General features: G+C 41.1%; 1 protein-coding gene across 1 annotated transcript; it reads right to left on the reverse strand.

Moving 5' to 3' along the window:
* Window positions 1-1034: 1034 nt before the first annotated feature.
* Window positions 1035-11927, reverse strand: LOC143106527 (E3 ubiquitin-protein ligase TRIM16-like). Its single transcript, XM_076270835.1, has 8 exons — window positions 11293-11927; window positions 8309-8404; window positions 6547-6780; window positions 5121-5292; window positions 4986-5018; window positions 4731-4790; window positions 3985-4041; window positions 1035-1825 (listed from the first exon to the last, which is right to left on the reverse strand). The coding sequence occupies exons 1-8, from the start codon at window positions 11875-11877 to the stop codon at window positions 1308-1310; spliced, it is 1755 nt and encodes a 584-aa protein (XP_076126950.1). The 5' UTR covers window positions 11878-11927; the 3' UTR covers window positions 1035-1307.
* Between the last annotated feature and the right edge of the window lie 7052 nt (window positions 11928-18979).

Raw genomic sequence — 18979 nt, forward strand, 5'->3', positions numbered from 1 at the left:
ATTTGTCTGAACATTTTTTCTGTACAGTCCGGCTTTCGAGCACTCAAAATTCAAATTTCAAAGTACTTTATTGTCTTTGCCACAAGAGACATATGAGAAAGCACCAGACCACCAGCTAAAAAAATCCAAAATTGCTGTCCCACATGCACACACACACACACACACACACACAGACACACACACACACACACACACACACACACACACAGACAGACACACACACACACACACACACAGACAAACACACACACACACACACACACTAGCGCAGGTCCACACAGTGGTGTTGGGCTCTAGCTGAAGAGCTTGATGAAGCAGCCCTGGCAGTATGGCTTGTCGTTCTGCTCCTTGAAGGTGCCCTTGTTGAGCTGCTTGAGGCAGAAGGTGCAGACAAAGTGCTCGGGGTGGAACTTCTTGGCCATGGCGCTGATGCAGCTGGGTGTGTGCAGCGCTAATCTGTGATGGGATGTGATCTGTGCATGAGTGTGTGTGTGTAGCGCTGCTAACCTGTAATGGGATGTGATGAGATCTAATCTGTGCATGAGTGTGTCTGTAGTGCTAAGAGCATCCGTGTATAACTGAGTCACAATAACTTCACTGCTGATAGGACCTAGCCAAGCCAAGGGTAGAGTGTGTGAGTGAATGTGGTCTGGACTCTGTGCAGGAGGGTCATTGTGTCAGAGATTCTGACAGTTCCTGCCCTGTGATCCACACACACTCCCATTCTGGCATCTGGCCACTAGAGGGAGTTGTGTCTCTTCATTACTGTGCCTGAATGAGGAACCAGAGCCAGAGAGAGCCAGACTCCAGGACTGATCTGACCTTTTGATCCTAGTTTCAGACTGACACACACACTCTCCCACATCATGCACTGATGTCTGACCCCCAGACCCTTTGTCATTTATTCAAACAATTTTAACAATTTGAACAAACAATTATAAAAGGTTTAAGAAACAAACATGAATTATTTTTATTGATTACATGACTGAAAAAGATTAAATATACTCCAACAACAGTAGTGATCATGTGGGCTATTTATTAAAAAAGAAATGTAACATCCACCATAACATCCCATACATAATGGTACATTTTGTATGCAAGTCTTTTGGGGCAGCCATATTAGCAACAAGAAGTGTACATTTCATCATACACCAAACATCTTTTTTAATCTCCTGAGTACAAACTCATAAATATCCACTTCTAGTCCACATCATGTAATGCCCCACCACCACACACGTGTTACATATCTGGTCAGCATCTATCTGTATCTGGGGTCTTTACATTTCTGTCCTGCTATACAGTGTGGGTCACAACAACTTTACTGTTGATCTAGTGTGTATCCAAAACCCAGGGTAGAGTGTGTGAGTGAATGTGGTCTGGACTCTGTACAGGAGAGTCATTGTGTCAGAGATGCTGTAGAAGGCCAGAGTTCCTGCCCTGTGATCCACAAACACTCCTATTCTGGAGCTGGCCACTAGAGGGAGTTTAGTCGCTTTCTTATTGTGCCAGAAAGAGGAACTGGAGCTGCAGGTGTACAGACTCCAGGACTGATCATTGTATCCAAACCCACACTCATCACTCCGTCCTTTTCTGCTGATGCTTTTATATGTGACGGCTATATAACCCCCCTGCCCACTCCACTCCACCTCCCAGTAGCAGCGTCCGGACACACCCTCTCTACACAGCACCTGTAGCCCCCCATCAAATCTCTCTGGATGATCAGGATATGACTGCAGCTCAGCTCTCCCCTCCACCCTCCTGTTCCCCTCAGACAGATGGAGGTTTATCTGTGTTGTGTTTGGATCCAGTGTGAAGTGACAGGAGTCTGATGGAGGAGAAGAGAGAAGAGAGAAGAGGACACACTTAGGGCCAGATGTACATACATTTGCGAACGTAGCGTTATCAGCGTCATGGACAAACCTGAGATTGCAAACGCTGTCAGACCCAAGTTTCCGTCGTATTTATCAAACTTTCAATCCATAGTGTAGACTGCGCCTTTCTCTGCCTTTCTCCGCCCATAAACGCAATTTACGAACATCCACAACTGAACAGCAGAGCCTACATACAAGCGCAGTTGAATGAAGTTAACTGATGACAACATTAAAAAAAATCAAACATTTAGTGATCATGACATAATACCATACATGATAAGATGTCAACAAGCAGGAAGATAATGAAGATCAGTAGTTTTACTCAAACTACTTGTGCACGGCTAGGGAAGGAAGGCTATGGAAAATTGGTCAAATCTAGCAAGTAGGAAAGTTTAAGTGAATGACGTGAAAGTGAAAGTAAGACATTCGAAAGGCCAACGAAAGTTAAGGTTGCTTTTTATAGTACAAATACTTACATAACTGGTGTTCTAAATAGCGATTGTGTTGTCTTTGAAAGGCTCTCTTATTGACCCATTGAACTGCAATTTGGATTAACACCTGCTTTTACAAGGCGAAAGTATTTAGGAGCAGAGTAAGTATTAGTATAAGTATATATATATATACTCTTTTGATCCCGTGAGGGAAATTTGGTCTCTGCATTTATCCCAATCCGTGAATTAGTGAAACACACACAGCACACAGTGAACACACAGTGAGGTGAAGCACACACTAATCCCGGCGCAGTGAGCTGCCTGCATCAACAGCGGCGCTCGGGGAGCAGTGAGGGGTTAGGTGCCTTGCTCTTCAGGGCACTTCAGCCGTGCCTACTGGTCGGGGTTCGTACTGAAGGGCACTTCAGACGTGCCAACTGGTCGGGGTTCGAACCTGCAACCCTCCGGTTACAGGTCTGAAGTGCTAACCAGTAGGCCACGGCTGCCCAATAGACGTACGCTTTCAGGAGCAGTCTTTGTACATACTGCGGAATACATAATTAGGCGCTATTTACTCTTCCCCTCCCATCTTTTTACGCTAAACTCCCACTTTCCTCTGGATCCTCCCATGAATGCATATGCATGACACGAAAAACACAATGTGCCCTTTTCAGATCCCGCAACAGGCAGTTTGCGCTTTTACATCATTGCAGCCTGTTTGTACATACCTCGCAATGATTTTACACGCACGTTGCGAAACAAATACCCCTGAAGTGGGCGCAAAAGCGTTAGTACATCTGGCCCTTAGACTTGTATTTGTGTATTACAGTGTGTGTGTGTCTGTGTGTCTGTGTGTGCACCTGTGTGTGTGTGTTTGTGTATGTGCCTGTGTGTGTGTATGTGTGTGTATGTGCCTGTGTGTGTGAATGTGTGTGTGTGTCTGTGTGTTTGCGTGTGCCTGTGTGTATGTGCCTGTGTGTGTGTGTGTGTGTGTGTGTGTGTGTGTGTGTGTGTGTCTGTGTGTGTGTGTTTGTGCGTCTGTGTGTGTGTGTGTGTGTGTGTGTGTGTGTGTGTGTGTGTGTCTGTGCGAGTGTGTATGTGTGTATTTCATATTACTGTGTGTGTGTGTGTGTTTGTGTGTGTGTATGTGTGTGTGTGTGTGTGTGTGTGTGTGTGTGTGTGTATGTGTGTGTGTGTGTGTGTATGTGTGTATGTGAATGTAATGTTACTATGTGTGTGTGTGTGTTTGTGTGTGTGCGTACAGTGTTTCCCACAGAATTGAATTCTATTTGTGGTGGTAGGTTTGCAGAATTAACTTGAATGCAACAGTTTTTAACAAATTAGCGCAGCGTGGTTATGATGCTAACCAGATTTAAGCACAATTTAGCACAACCTGAAAAATCATTGTGTGGTGGTCAATGTTGATATTGTGGTGGGCCGCCACAAATAAGTCAATGTATGGGAAACACTGGTGTATATTTAATGTTACTGTGTGTGTGCATGTGTGTCTGTGTGTGTGTGTGTGTGTGTGTGTATTTAATGTGTGTGTGTGTGTGTGTGTGTGTGTGTGTGTGTGTGTGTGTGTGTGTGTGTGTGTGTGTGTGCGGGTGTGTGTGTGCGGGTGTGTGTGTGCGTAAGTGGCTAGAGACCTTTAGAGTTGTGCATGTGTGTGTCCAACTTACACTGCAAGAGCTCCTCTCTGGTCACTGGTTCAGGATAAGCAGCCTGGACATCAGACACTGAAACAAAACATATCACTTTACTACCAAACACTTAGATTTTGCAGTATGAAGAGAATATATATTGATGACAGCATATTCATTTTCAAATCACATCAGTAGAGATTGTATAAAGAATGTTATGTGGCATATGAGTCCCCAGCTGCTTAAATCTTAAAGGCCTCCAACCTCCCACTGACGAGGCCCTTATCTTCATTAGCAGGGTAGGGGCATGTTTAGAGGACCTCATCTTCATTAAGAGGGTAGGGGCATGTTTAGAGGCCCTCATCTTCATTAGGAGGGTAGGGGTATGTTTAGAGTCCCTCATCTTCATTAGGAGGGTAGGGGCATGTTTAGAGGCCCTTCAGTTCTAACCACCACAATAAGTTAATTATTACAAGATAACTACAGAAGTAATTGGTGCAATCTAGTGGTTTGGAGTAAATGATAAGGTTACTGTTTGTTAAAGCTGAATTATAACTCCATCTCTGATCTCAGCTTCTGCTTTTGTTTGTTGTTATTGATACATGTAAACATCTAAAGGGCCTTCATTTCAAACTCTGGAGCCCAGCCACACCCCCATGACTCTATAGGTTTGACATCTGAAAGAAGGTTTTAAAGATGAAAAGATTCAGTGAGACTATCATTCCGTTGCTAGACCCCAGATATAAATCCTTAGAGGCTGTTAGAATCAGTGAGTAAAGACTTACTGTTTGGTGGCAGCATCTCCTTACTGTCTGTTCTTCTGACTGGGAGTTCAGGATCAGTATCTGGGAACCAACACAGAGACACTCATTCACCCAGGATCAGCAGAACAAACCAACACACATCTTGCTTTGCATATTATCTTGTGTCCTCCACCTTTTGGAAAATGTTTGTTTTTAACATTTGTGACAGGCCTGTTCGCTCTGGAAGGAACTTTTATTTCAGCTGAAGATGGGAATGCAACTTAATAACAGACTCACATTCTAAAGACCGGATGATCTGGATATGTGCCACTGTTGAGAGACACAGAACATACAGAGTCAAATTGTGTTAGAACATAACGGTGTCTTATAAAAGTAGTTCATCGTTGTGTCCATTCTAGAGGTTTGTCCAACCTGCTGCAGATATCTTGGCTACTTCCTGCTTGAAGATGTCACCCAGTTTCTCCTCCAGCTGCACCTTCACTGCAGAGACAGATTCCTTCACAGCATCAAAAGAGACACTTTGGTTGAAGGTCATGCTGGGTAAGTCTGTAGAGCGAGTAGGGTCTCGGAAGGATGGAATATTCTATGGAGAAAAATTGAGTTGAGTTGAGACAGTTTATTATGAATGTCATGCAGGTTGGAACTGTACTGCAAGGATAGTGCCACATGCACTGGATTTCCCGGGAGTGGCTGTCCTGGATAATTAATAATATTTCCCGGGACACGAATTGTCCCGGTTTTTGGTGAAAATTAACTTAAATGATCATTTCTGCTAATTTCAAACGGTTTTGTTCTTGGTTGTGTTTATGTACACAGACATAAAAAGCATGCTTTGTGTTGATTGGCAGCAAAAATAGAGTTCACATTATTACCTAGCAACAGCCGCGCAACCACAGACCCAGACCCCACTTTGTAGTTACACGCGTCTGTCGTTGCTCTGTAGGCTAACATAGAAAGGGACAGCAGCAGGGAAAGGAGTCCAAAGCGAGTGCGTGTGTCTGTGTCAACAAGTGCATTAGGGCAAATATAGGTAAGAAACTATAGGAAATGTTTCAACATTGTATTCACCACGCGCATCACGCACAAGGGCACCAAGGGACAGAGGGGGTACCAACATGTAGCCAATTAATAGCTTTACTGCTAACTGCTTTTCTCTATTCGAGAATGTGTATGATGTCAAAATGCACCAACTTTGTGTTACATGCAAGGACTTGAACGTTACTTACTCTAATGAATTGTGAAACGCATCTTGAGTGCACACCAGAGAGAGAGAGATAGACTGGCAGGTTCCAGGTGTCATTGTTGATATTCCCTTTTAAAACTTATAACTGCTTATAACAACTTAATATTATGCATAGTATTGTTAATATTGTGGTATCAATGTGGCACAAACGAACAAGGCTAGAGTTTATGGATTAGCCTTATATCTTACAAGAGCTGGTTTAAGGGTTTTATGAGAAAGCTTAGACTGAACGACCTTAAAGTGACAATGCACCTAGCCTAAGTTCGACAGAATCCGGGGTCCCGGATTTTCAGTCAGGGCTGTTTCCCCCAAATGCTCCAGACATAATGAAGTTCATCAGTTGGTTTAGTGTGTGTGTGCATTCGTGTGTTTAGGTGTGTGTACATGTTAGATACATACTGTACATACTGCATGTAAAGCAATACAATCTATGTGTTACCTCATCACACATCATACAGCTCATATATAGATTTTTATTCCACACTGTTGGAGTTTGGACATATGTCATATATTTCACAGAAAGCTATCAGCTCAATACTCTTTCTTATTTTTTTACATTTCATTTCAGTTTCAGGAGGGCAGATCAAATGTTACCTTGAGGAAATGGATGTGATCCTCTGTGTGTGAAAGCTGCTCCAGCTCAGCATCTCTCCTCTTCAGCTCAGCAATCTCCTGCTCCAGTTTCTTCAGGAGTCCTTCAGCCCGACTCACCTCAGCCTTCTCCTGAGCTCTGATCAGCTCTGTCACCTCAGAGCACCTTCTCTCAATGGAGCGGATCATCTCAGTAAAGATCCTCTCACTGTCCTCCACTGCTGTCTGTGCAGAGCTCTGTTAGGAGACACACAAAGAGGAGGGCAGGAGACACACAGAGGGAGGTGAAGCTGAAAGTGTTTCATGGTGTCAGTGGTTCTTTGTGTGCTGTAGAGATGGCAGCAGGCACAGGCAACAAGGCACAGTTACTCACTGGGCGCACTGCAATCTTGCCCAAGAAGGTGGAATTAGCCCTTGATACTGCTAATGTTGACTCTTTCATCCCCCAGAACTCAGCAGTTATATCACAGGTTTACAGTTTTTTTCTGAATGCTTAAACAAAACCGTGATTCTTATAGCACAATTTCTAAAACTATTAATACTTATAGCAAAATCACTCACTGAGTTTGCAAAACTAAAAGCACAAACACTACTTTGCACTCAGTTTGCAATTTGGTAACACACACACTTTGCACAACTGCAGGCACAATCCACTGCACAGCACTCTTTTTGCAGAACTGTAAACACAACTCACTGCTTTACACTCAATTTCCAAATGATCAACACACTCCTAGCAAATCTATACACATGTATGGCTATTATTTACACTATTTTGCCAACTCTCTGGCACACTTTCTCATGTGAGAACTGTTTTAGATAATTTGTTCACTTTGCAATCAGCCTAAGCACTATAAATAAGCCACAGGTAATGTACAATGGGTACAATGGAGGGAGCAGGAAGAGTGAGAAGAGTAAGAATTAGAGGAGGCTGAAGAATAGGATGTGGAGGTGAAGAAGTAGGAGGAAGAAGAGGAGGAAGAGGACGCGGAGGTGAAGAAGCGAGAGGGAGAGGATGACAAGGACAAGGAGGTGAAGTTAGAGGAAGCCGACAAGGAGGAGCAAGAGGAGGACGAGGAGGGGGAAGAGGAAGGGTAAGAAGAGAAAGAAATAGCCCTTTTACATGCAAAAAAATCAGTCTACATGTGGGGATAATGTCATGTCAGGCCTGGATACGGCATTCCAGAATATATTTTCCCCGGTGCCTTGGACTAGGATATTGCATGTGATGTAGACGAAATTTTGAGACAGATGACACGATGTAGACTGATTTTTTTTTCCACGCAATTTCTCAGTGAAATTGCGTGCAATTTTGTGTTTGTTTTGATGTGTGTAAATAAACACCAATACTTGTATAAATACTTTGGATCCCTGTATGTTTACAGAACTATGACAAAAGTATGACATCAAACTGACACAGTCTACTTTGTGCACAGAGAAAGCAAAAGCCAGATGTGTTTTTTATTCATATCATCAGTGTGTAGTTGGCACATTGTGTGCTTATTATTGTGATGGCTTGTGTTTAATGTTTGATACGAAAACACCATTTTTACAAAGGTGTAAAGAGTTAAGCAAGGTATGTTAGCTTTTGCAAGAGGACTACAATGTTTTGCTGATTTGGTGAAAGGTTTTCCCATTTGTGTGTAGAGTTTTGCAAAAATAGCCAATAGTTACAAAAAATGTGCTTACAGTAAGCAATCAGAAAGATCTGTAATGGCAATAACATTTGAAAGCTGAGACCTTTATCAGTCTGCTGTTATCCTCTCACCTTGAGAGTCTCCACAGCCTTCCTCAGCTCCTGCAGCTCCTTCTCTCTCTCCTGGATTCTCTGCTGGAATCTCCTCTGGGTCTGCCCCAACTGCTTCTGTTCATAGAAATACAGACAAACTCAACTATGCTTCCTATTTATTTATCAAAACAATGATTACAAATAGCCCATAGCTATTTCTTGATGAACAGGTAATATAAACAACATGAACTTTTTCAGTTGGAGAACTGGTTTAAAGCATTAAACACAAATCAAGCTGGTCAGAACCTGTAATATCGGACCCTTTATGCCGTGTCACATTCAGGTTGATGCTGCCATGGCAATGTTTAACAGGTTATACAACATTTTGCACTTTGCATCTGCTAATGATTTCCTGATTTTTGAGTTCTTTAATGAGAACAAGAGTCTGCAAAAAATCAGTAAACTTTAAGAAGTATAATGTTCTTGTTAAATACAAACACATTATATGTGTATCAGACCTTTCGGTAACACTCCATAATAAGGTGCCATAATAAATAGCAAACTAGTAATTACCTAACCCTTTGTTAATATTTGTTAATTGTTACTAAAATATCTATTTGGCACAAGTTAATAGTTTTTTCATCATTAATTAAATATTAGTTGTTTGCATTAAATCTGTATGTTAATGTTTTAACAAATCTATTAACTAATATTGCATTAATATATAGTTAACTAAATATATTTTTGGCACTAATTAACAGTTACTTCTTACATAATTTAAATGTTAAATGTTTATTTACAAACTATATGCTAATATAAAAGTTAATGACATATTATTATTTATCTAGTTTTTCTGATTAGCTTTGTGGAGAATTTATGGAATTTATGGTTTATGGCTTTATGGTCTTTTGGGGTGTATAAGGCACCCTACTGCCAGTGGTTGGTTGTGTGAGAGTTTGCGCTCCTCTTCTTCCACTTCACCCTTATTGGATACCTCTGTGGTTGGCTGTCCTGTAATTGGTGACCCTCTGTCTAATGTTTGAAAGTAGTGTACTCTTTGCCTTTGGAAGTACTATTTGGTTGCTGCTTGAATTTGGTGAAATTCAGGGGAGGGGGGTGTAACAGAGTTAGATATGTAGTTTAGTGTTTGTATGTGATTTTCGCCATAATTAAAGGAGAATTCCGGTGTGATATTGACCTAAAGTGTATTGAAACATGATACCGAGTGTGGACGTATGTCTCATAGCCCATCTCGGCTTGTCCCCTGCACTCCAAAATCTGGCGCTAGTTAGCCGATGCTACCAACAGCTTTTTCAATTGTGGTGCTTCAGCATCGGGCTAGCCATGCAAATAAATCACTGTTTTACACCATTTACGAGGCTCAATGTATCTCCACACTTCATTGGTAGACTTCCGAGGGCCCTGACATTTAAAACGAGACATTGAGAACTTTGAAAAACTACTGGTAGTTTACTTACAAAACGATTTATACAGACAGTATCTTCACGAAGTTTAGCGTTTGCAGCCATCTTGAATTTAGTCACGATAAGTCGAGCGACGAGTAAGAATGAACAGGTATGATAAGGGATCAGATTCCAAAAATAATTCAGTGTAAAGGCATGGATTCCAGTTTCTTCCAGTAGCAGCAGTAGTAGCTACTTTATACAGTAGGTTGACTGTATAAAGCTCTCCCCACTTTGTTTTAATTTTGTAACTGTAAAATGTTGTTTAAGTTGAAAACTTTGATATACCACCTGTATTATGTTACTTTACATGTATTGTTAACATTTGGGTGCAATTCTAGCAACTTAGAGAACGTATTAATGTTTTCATTATGACCAGGAGTTCATACACACTGAGTCTAACGTGACTAGCTGTAAACTCTAGCAACTTTCCATGCATTCAGTGTAGTTTAGCTTAGTGTGCATGGAAAGTGAAATTCAGTCTAGCAGGAAATTAATGTACATTTAGTTTAGCATTATGTTTATGCATTACTTCCGCATGGTCTACGTCTGTGAGTGTTTAGTGAGTCTCAGAATATTAATAAACTGTCGTTCTGTGCACCTGAACATTCCATGTCGCATGTCTCCCTTGCTAGTAGGGCTGACTGCAGGTATAGGAATGATGCATGTAATATAGCCCATTCAACTACTTGTTGTTTTGTTTTAACTTTTCCTAAAGGAATAAATGTGATAAGTCAGTTTTGGTCTCAGTCCCTTCACCGTCTGAGTAGTTATATATTACTAATATATTAATAAAGCTTAACCAACTTTATTATAAGGGTCCCCCATACTGATAGTTATATATTACTAATTATATTAATTAAGCTTAACCAACTTTATTATAAGGGTCCCCCATACTGATAGTTATATATTACTAATATATTAATTAAGCTTAACCAACTTTATTATAAGGGGCCCCACACTTATAGCTATATACTACTAATATATTAATTAAGCTTAACTAACTTTATTGCAAGCGGTTCCGGCGCCGACAACAGTGGCAGCATGTCAAGGTAGCTCCGTGTTTTTTTCTTGAATTTCCCCTTGGGGATCAATAAAGTATCTATCTATCTATCTATCTAAGGGTCCTATGGAGAACGGTTCATATTGGGATAGGCAGAAGCACAGTTTAAAAACAATTAGTTAAATAATAATAAGTCATTAACTTTTCTATTAACAAATAGTTTGCAAATAAACATTTAACATTTAAATGATGCAAGAAATAACTGTTAATTAGTGCCAAAAAGACATTTAGTTAACTATTAACACATATTAATACAATATTAGTTAATAGATTTGCTAAAACATTAACATACAGATTTTATGCAAACAACTAATATTTAATTAATGATTAAAAAACTATTAACTTGTGCCAAATAGATATGTTAGTAACAATTAACAAATATTAACAAAGGGTTAGGTAATTACTAGTTTGCTATTTATTATGGCACCTTATCATGGAGTGTTACCGACCTTTCAAATAAAATTAAGACACAAGTGTAGCCTAGCTCCAGTGCTCACCTGTTTGTTTTTCCATTCAGCAGCAGCTGTGACTGTGTCATGGCCTTTATGTTCGTCCATCGTGCACAGATAGCAGATACAACTTTGATCAGTACAACAAAATATTTCTAAAACTTTCTTATGTTCAGAGCAGATCCTCTCCTGTAGCTGGCCTGTGGCATCAATCACTGAGTGGTTTCTTGGGTTTACTTCATTATGAACTTTGAAGTGGGTTTCACAGTAAGACACCAGACATTCCAAACAGGACTTCACAGCTTTGAGTTTTCTCCCAGTGCAGACATCACACTCCACATCTCCAGGTCCAGCAGTAGATAGAGCAGGAGGGGAAGCGTGCATTCTGGTCTTCCTTAGTTGTTCCACTAGCTCTGCGAAAACATTATTTTTGTTTAAAACGGGTCTTGGAGCGAATGTCTGTCTGCATTGTGGGCAGCTGTAAACTCCCTTCTGGTCTTCCTGATCCCAGCAGCCCTTAATACAGCCCGTGCAGTAATTGTGTCCACAGTTAAGAGTCACTGGATCCTTTAGTAGATCCAAACAAATCGAGCACATTAAAATGTCGTCGTTACTTGAAATCGCCTCTGCCATTTTCCTTACGTGCTAACAAACACTAGCCTACGAGAAACTGCTGAGTAACAATTTTCTTTCACTTTCATTTCTTCTGCGTGTTCACAGCTTCCTTTGTTGCGTGCAGAACGTAAAGTGCCAGCCCACTTTTGTTAATCATGAATAATTAATAACATGACAAGCTGCATACATGATGTGACCTATTTGGCAATTCCATGGAAAATTACATTTTTTTGTAACATCCATAACGCAAATAAAATGTGATGGTATGGTATGATGTGAATGATTACATGAAATTTGAGCATTTGCTATTTTTGGCTGATGAATGTAGTAAATGAGAAAAAATGCACAAAAAATGAATGTTATCATTCACATCATACACTGGCGTTATGGATGTGACAAAAAGTCTGTTTTCCGTGGAATTGCCCTATTATAAAATACTAACATGAGCTGTATAGCCTACATCTCTAATGTATTGCTTTAATTGTAAGTTTCCCATGGATAAGGAAAAGTGAAAACATCCCAAATATGAAAGGAAAGGAAATTAAACTCTAAAATACTTCCCCTTAAACTAGATAATTGGAAAAAAGTAGATTAGGCTTATCGGAATTCGGGAAGCCACCGACTCAGGGGTGCGTTTCCCGTACAACTACGGAGGTTAGCTTTTTACTAACGTGGTACGATGCATCGTTCAACTAACTAACATGTAAGTTACGACTGTTCCCCAAAGCCGCCGTACTTACATAGTACTTTGTTAGTTTGAACCATGTTGGTTTCAACCAACATAGTTCAGACTACAATGGTTGCAGATGTGTTCGGAGAATGTCGGGCTCTGTCGGTTAGAGCCGAACGCATGAAGTCACGCAAAATGAATGAAATTTGACATTGCATGACGTTTCCTGGGCCCAGCAGTTATAATATCATTAATAATAATAATAATAATAATAATAATAATAATGATAATACTTATTACAACAATAGGCAGTAATTTCAATAGGCCCTAGGCTATGTATGCTTTAAAAATATATATATATATTAGGCTATTAAAAATAATAGGCATAATAATGATAATTTTAATAATAACGTCACAGTCTATTGAACGTAGCCTACTAATGAGCCTAATCAGTGAAGCATAAATCGCCAACCGAGCACATGTGAACAAATAAGTTACACATTTAATGAAACACACCGAATAGCCTATAGGCTAAATACTGGCCAATATTTTCATTTGTTCATTTTGACAAGGTGGCGTGAAAGGATAGACCTCTGCATTTCGGATCTTGTAGTCGTAGGTTCGAGCCTAGATAATGATAAATTAATAATGATGTTGGAATCTTGGATAGGCTCAATCACTAAATATTCCTATGATCGTTTAGAACCTGTAGTCCTAGTCTTAACTACTGATTGGAGACCATATGCTTACTAGCCTAGGCTTAGGATACATGTAGCCTATATTATGTTCTATGCAAATTGGCATGGTTAGATTAGATTCAACTTTATTGTCATTGTGCAGAGCACAAATACAAATACAACCAAATACAGTTTGCATCTAACCAGAAGTGCCAAAAAGGCAGAAAAGTGCAATGTGATATATAAAGTATAGACAGGTGGTGCATAGACAGGACAATAAATATAGTGCAGTGTAGACAGTAGTATACAGTTGGTTTGCAGAAGGTGGTTTAGAGTAATATAAATGAAATATAAATATGTGCAGTATCTTATCAGTTTCCTTACAGTAAGAGCAGAATAAATATGGATATGTAATATGAACAATGTTGAACATGTTGTTATGTAAGTGCTTTGGGTTTCACTCTGTTCTAAAAGCGCTATATAAATGAATACTTTACTTTATGATTGCCCTTCATTTCACTGGAAGTTTTTCATGCCTTTATGCAGCATTTTTCCAATGTTGCCCTTGTTATGTGTTTTCACTGTGACACTGAAAATTGAATACTGTTACCACACACAAGTATTTCATGATATTTTAAATGCACAGATACAGTTTTTTTACCATTACTTTTCATCCATTGTAGTTATGAAGTTGTGTGTTGAATCACAACCACAAAATAACAGTTCACATAGCACAAATGTTTCAATGCTCAAATGGTTGAAGGATCTGCGCCAGCTGTACCCACACACACACACACACACACACACACACACACACACACACACACACACATACATATACACACTCACACTCACACACACACACACACACAGTGTTACTGTAGGTGCTGCTGAGACAGTAGCAAAGTATATACTGTTCAAATGCATGTCTATATTCCCTGAGTGCACTGACATTTCAAGACCTACTTTATTCCATCAACCCCCTATGATAATACAAGCATGTCAACTGCTCCATCTAGGAGCCCAACAGCGAGGCAGAGGCACGGTACAACAACGCCCATAGCCGGACCCGCGTTGTTGTGGAGAGGGCCCTGGGCATGTGGAAAGGTGTGTGAGCAAATCCGCTGGTGGCCTGAAGCTCCATCCTGCAAAGGCGTGCAGTGTAGTTTTGGTGGCGGCGCTTCTGCAACATGGCCCTTCAGGATCACATCCCACTGCCGGCTGATGAGGAGCTGTTAGTGGAGGAGGTGGAAGAGGTCATTCCAGTGGCTGCTGCACACCTTCCTGCTGGCCTGGAAGCACACTGGGAATTAGTTGCACATATGTTTGGCCCCTAAACACCCAAACCCCACAATTCCCTGCCACATTACCTGTTTTTTCCCCTTTTGTTTATGTTTTTTACATTTCTTTTAGTTTGGTGGGGGTGAGGGGGTAAATGTACTTAACTTTCCCACCATCACTTTCTCCCCATGATCCCTCCCACACACACATACAAACACACACACACACACATGTTCCCTATGAGCCATGACATCAAAATACATACACAGATTGAAAGGTCACAAAGCAAAGGCAACTTACCATTTTTCCGCCTCCCATGACAGGCCTACCCATACCTGGGCCATGAAGGACAAGTTAAATCAGTGAAAATCATGTCACATTTTGACACTGACCACAGCACTCTGCATGCTCACTTAAGTCCCAGAGGTCTTAAAGTTCTCCAAGCGAGAGGCTACTCAACAGCAGCATTTTCCAATGTCATTGTACCAACATATTTCAGCTATGTGTTCAAATATCAAGATCATATAATAACTGAGAGTAGTCTAACTTATACACCCGCTAAACATAGCTTGTGATCAGACAAGATACAACACAAACCCCACTCCACAGGCATAGGCTACTCACCTCACACCCATCGTCTTGAACCCCTGACCTCTCTCATGTAAAGCACACACGCTACAGTCTCTGCCACAGCACAGTCACTTCACCACATCATAATGGGCGGTGGAGTCCATATACCGTTAGCTATGTGTATGATTAGCAGATGCTTCATCCAAACACACTTAACATACGACTACAATGTAACGTTATCCTTTTATAACAATTACAATGCTAGCCTCACATAACAATACCGTTGGCATTCAAAAGCTTTATCACCAGATAACTTAACGGGTGTTCGAAAGAATCTGTGCTGACACATTAGCATTAGGCTACATGTAAATTCACGAATAATAACAACACAGATGATTGCGGTCATCATAGCACTTTACCACAGGCCGCTCTGTTGTAGGCTAACTCCACAACACTTCACTTTCCACTGTACCACATAACGTTGTCCAGTTATGTGCAATTGTAGCTTCCAGCAATGCTATGGTATGGTATCCCACAGCAATGTTATGGGATCGTTTAATGGCTACCTCTCATCCATCTGTCCTCTGCGTGTTCCGTCATCAGGGTTGGTTACGTCGTCTACTATGGTTCTTACTACTTACTACAGGTCGAGAGGTGTAGTTGTAACTACACAACTTTACGATAGTGGTTGCGAACGTTAGTTGCTACTATGGTTTTGGGAAACACTGACGCAGTGTCACGATGCATCGTACTATGTAAGTTCCACCACTATAGTTCACACTATCGTTTTGGGGAACAGTTGTGTCGTACTTACATAGTTGCAACCATGTTAGTTGCTACCGTAGTTAGCAACGATGCTTTTGGGAAACGCACTCCAGAATGACAAAATGCAGACGGGCGCAGGGCAGCTATTCATAGTTGGATATCAGCTGTGATGGTGCTGCCATCTAGTGGAGATATGTTGTACTATGTGCCTCAAAGTCTGCACAGCAAGTAGTAAAATGAGCTGTACTGTAGGAACCAGGCATAAATCAAGACTGAGGTAATATTCATGATGTGTGTATTTTAGTGTGTTCATTTAGTTTCGTGTCATGAGTATTTTCTGTCAGGTATAATACAAATGATTTCATTCTATGAACTCAGGTCTGAATATAGTCGGACACACGTAAAGAAAATACTCAGCATCAGCATTGCAGCCCATTGCAGGAAAAAGGACAAGACAAGAAGGCGTCATGCAGATTTACATATAAATAATGCTGTAATACCCAGTCATGTAAACAGGTGGCAGTGTTGTGGTCTGGAGAAGTCGTGGGCATCATCAGCATTTGTATTTCTAACTGCTGATTTCCCCCAGAGAGCCAGACAGATAACATACAGATGGAGGGTTCTGTGTGCTGTGTGTGGAAACAGTGTGAAGTGACAGGAGTCTGATGGAGGAGAAGAGAAAACAGGATGAACTTAGATTTGGCTTTTGAAACTCAAAACCAATTATTGGGTGTTTTTTTGGCAGCTATATGACCTGGTGATAACGGGGTGCATGTGCATTGCTGCACAAGTGGTAAAGTGAGCCGTTCAGGTGTGATAGAGGCACTAAGTGGGCAGCGCCAGGCCCAAGTTCATATCTGCACCCAGACACACCTGTGCAGTTTGTTTATTTGTATCTGCACCCAGACACACCTGTGCAGTTTGTGTATTTGTATCTGCACCCAGACACACCTGTGCAGTCTGTTTATTTGTATCTGCACCCAGACACACCTGTGCAGATTGTTTGTTTTAAGTTCAGGGTTCCTGACAGAATACCAGCCATCATGCAACACAATAATAACAGGCAGTGCAGAAGATGCCCCATTAAAATAGGCCTTTTACATGTACTGCCTGAGGGTAGAGTGCGCTATATGATGCTTCTATTTATATCTATACCACAAACCTTTTTATTGTGTCATAATAATGTATACACAATATTGTAGAGTCATACATCCCTTTATTCTCACCTAAGGAGGACTGGAGGCGTGAGGGGAGGTGGTGGGTTGTGAGCAAAGTTAAGCCAATGCTGTTGCTTCGGCAGGTAGACTGCAGAATAAGTTACCTGTCAGATGAAGAAGGAGGCGTGGCAAATTCCGTCACGCTCCTACTTAACTTCCGTTTGTAAACGCCATTAATCTCCAGCTCCTCCGTGGGCTCCCCAGTGCCATCCCTGGAGATGGACTGCAGCTGACATCATAACACTTCACAAGATGGAAATGAATATTGTGAGGCGTTTCAAATCCTGGCTAATTAAATGCACAATTTGGAAAAATACAAGGATTTCAAGCATCTCATTTTTTGGTGCTGCTTTAGGATTAATGCCGATTAATATTTTGTTACATACAATGGCTTTCAACAACACTCAACATGGTTAAGACTTGCACACTAAAACAATAAACAAACAAACAAAAAAGAAAACGTATCAGTGATGAAAAATGTTCAGCTAAACAGCAGCTTCAGTTTTGCAGTATTGTGTTACCTCTGAGATGGAAAGAATATGAGCATATATATTTTAGTGTGTGAGGACTAACATCAGCTGATGAAGCTCCCGCCGTTTAAAGGCATCAGTGATACAAGACACAAGAGGAAGATGTAATCATATTTTGAGTGGTTATTAGGAAGTTATAACAGTGCAAAAATATAGTGGGAAAAATCTCCATGATTTGCCTGCAGACTGTAACCTGAAAACACATGTCTCAAATGTGAAGGAACAGACATGCCCTTCCTTACTGTTAATCAATTGTCTTTATAATCTCACACATGCTCACGGAGAAGGACATGATCACATAACTCATCCTGAAGAGAATACCAGTGTGTGTGTGTGTGTGTGTGTGTGTGCAGTACATGACTGATTCATGTCAATAGTGGTGAATACTCCAATTGCTATTCTGTCTCATTAATGTTTATATTTGGATGATTAACAAGTTGTGTAAGGGTTGGGTCATCACCTTTTGTCTTTTGTCAACATCGTGGCCAGTTTCAAATACTAATGTGGATTTTCAAAACCTTCAAGCAAGGTTCACCATACGGACAATTCTTCACAGAACACAAACTCCACACGTGGGAAATCAACAAGCAGATTTCATACAAGTTACACTCAGCCAGTGAGCATCAAACCTTTCATATTAGTAACAAACATATTTACAGTGTTGTGTCAGCCATTAATACTCATGATCAAATACTCATGATCAAAACCTTCCTCGACAATCAGTAGAAAACTCAGTCAGAGAGCAGAGACCACAGATCATCTCGGATGGGGAACATTACCTGAATAAACATCTCCTCACAGCACCGCACCACCGCAATTTGCTATTGGTTGTTTGCTAAAGATACCTTAGCTCTTCACAAAACCACATCCTGAATCAACATGCACACACACACACACACACACACACGCACGCACGCACGCACGCGCACACACACACACACACACACACACTAGCGCAGGTCCATGTTAGGCTCTAGCTGAAGAGCTTGATGAAGCAGCCCTGGCAGTATGGCTTGTCGTTCTGCTCCTTGAAGGTGCCCTTGTTAAGCTGCTTGAGGCAGAAGGTGCAGACGAAGTGCTCGGGGTGGAACTTTTTGGCCATGGTGCTGATGCAGCGACCCGTGATGTGATGTGATCTGTGCAAGGGTGTGTGTGTGTAGCGCTACTAACCTGTAATGGGATGTGATCTGTGCATGAGTGTGTGTGTAGCGCTACTAACCTATAATGGGATGTGATCTGTGCATGGGTGTGTGTGTGTGTGTGTGTAGCGCTACTAACCCATGATGTGCTATGATGAGATGATCTGTACATGTGTGTGTCTGTAGTACTAAGAGCATCTGTGTGTAACTGAGTCACAATAACATCACTGCTGATATAGGACCTAGCCAAGCCCAGGGTAGAGTGTGTGAG

The sequence above is a fragment of the Alosa pseudoharengus genome, unplaced genomic scaffold (assembly GCF_046254945.1).
Source record: "Alosa pseudoharengus isolate Yale_2024_CS ecotype anadromous, Long Island Sound unplaced genomic scaffold, YU_APseudo_1.1 YU_APseudo_1.1_scf_6, whole genome shotgun sequence".
Taxonomy (NCBI): Eukaryota; Metazoa; Chordata; class Actinopteri; order Clupeiformes; family Clupeidae; genus Alosa; species Alosa pseudoharengus.

Coding starts and splice junctions, on each gene's coding strand:
- LOC143106527 (XM_076270835.1), bottom strand. CDS start 11,877: ATGGCAGAGGCGATTTCAAGTAACGACGACATTTTAATGTGCTCGATT. Junction 6,781..8,308: donor AGGCTGTGGAGACTCTCAAG/GTGAGAGGATAA, acceptor GTCTCCTAACAG/AGCTCTGCACAGACAGCAGT. Junction 4,791..4,985: donor GATCATCCGGTCTTTAGAAT/GTGAGTCTGTTA, acceptor GTTGGTTCCCAG/ATACTGATCCTGAACTCCCA.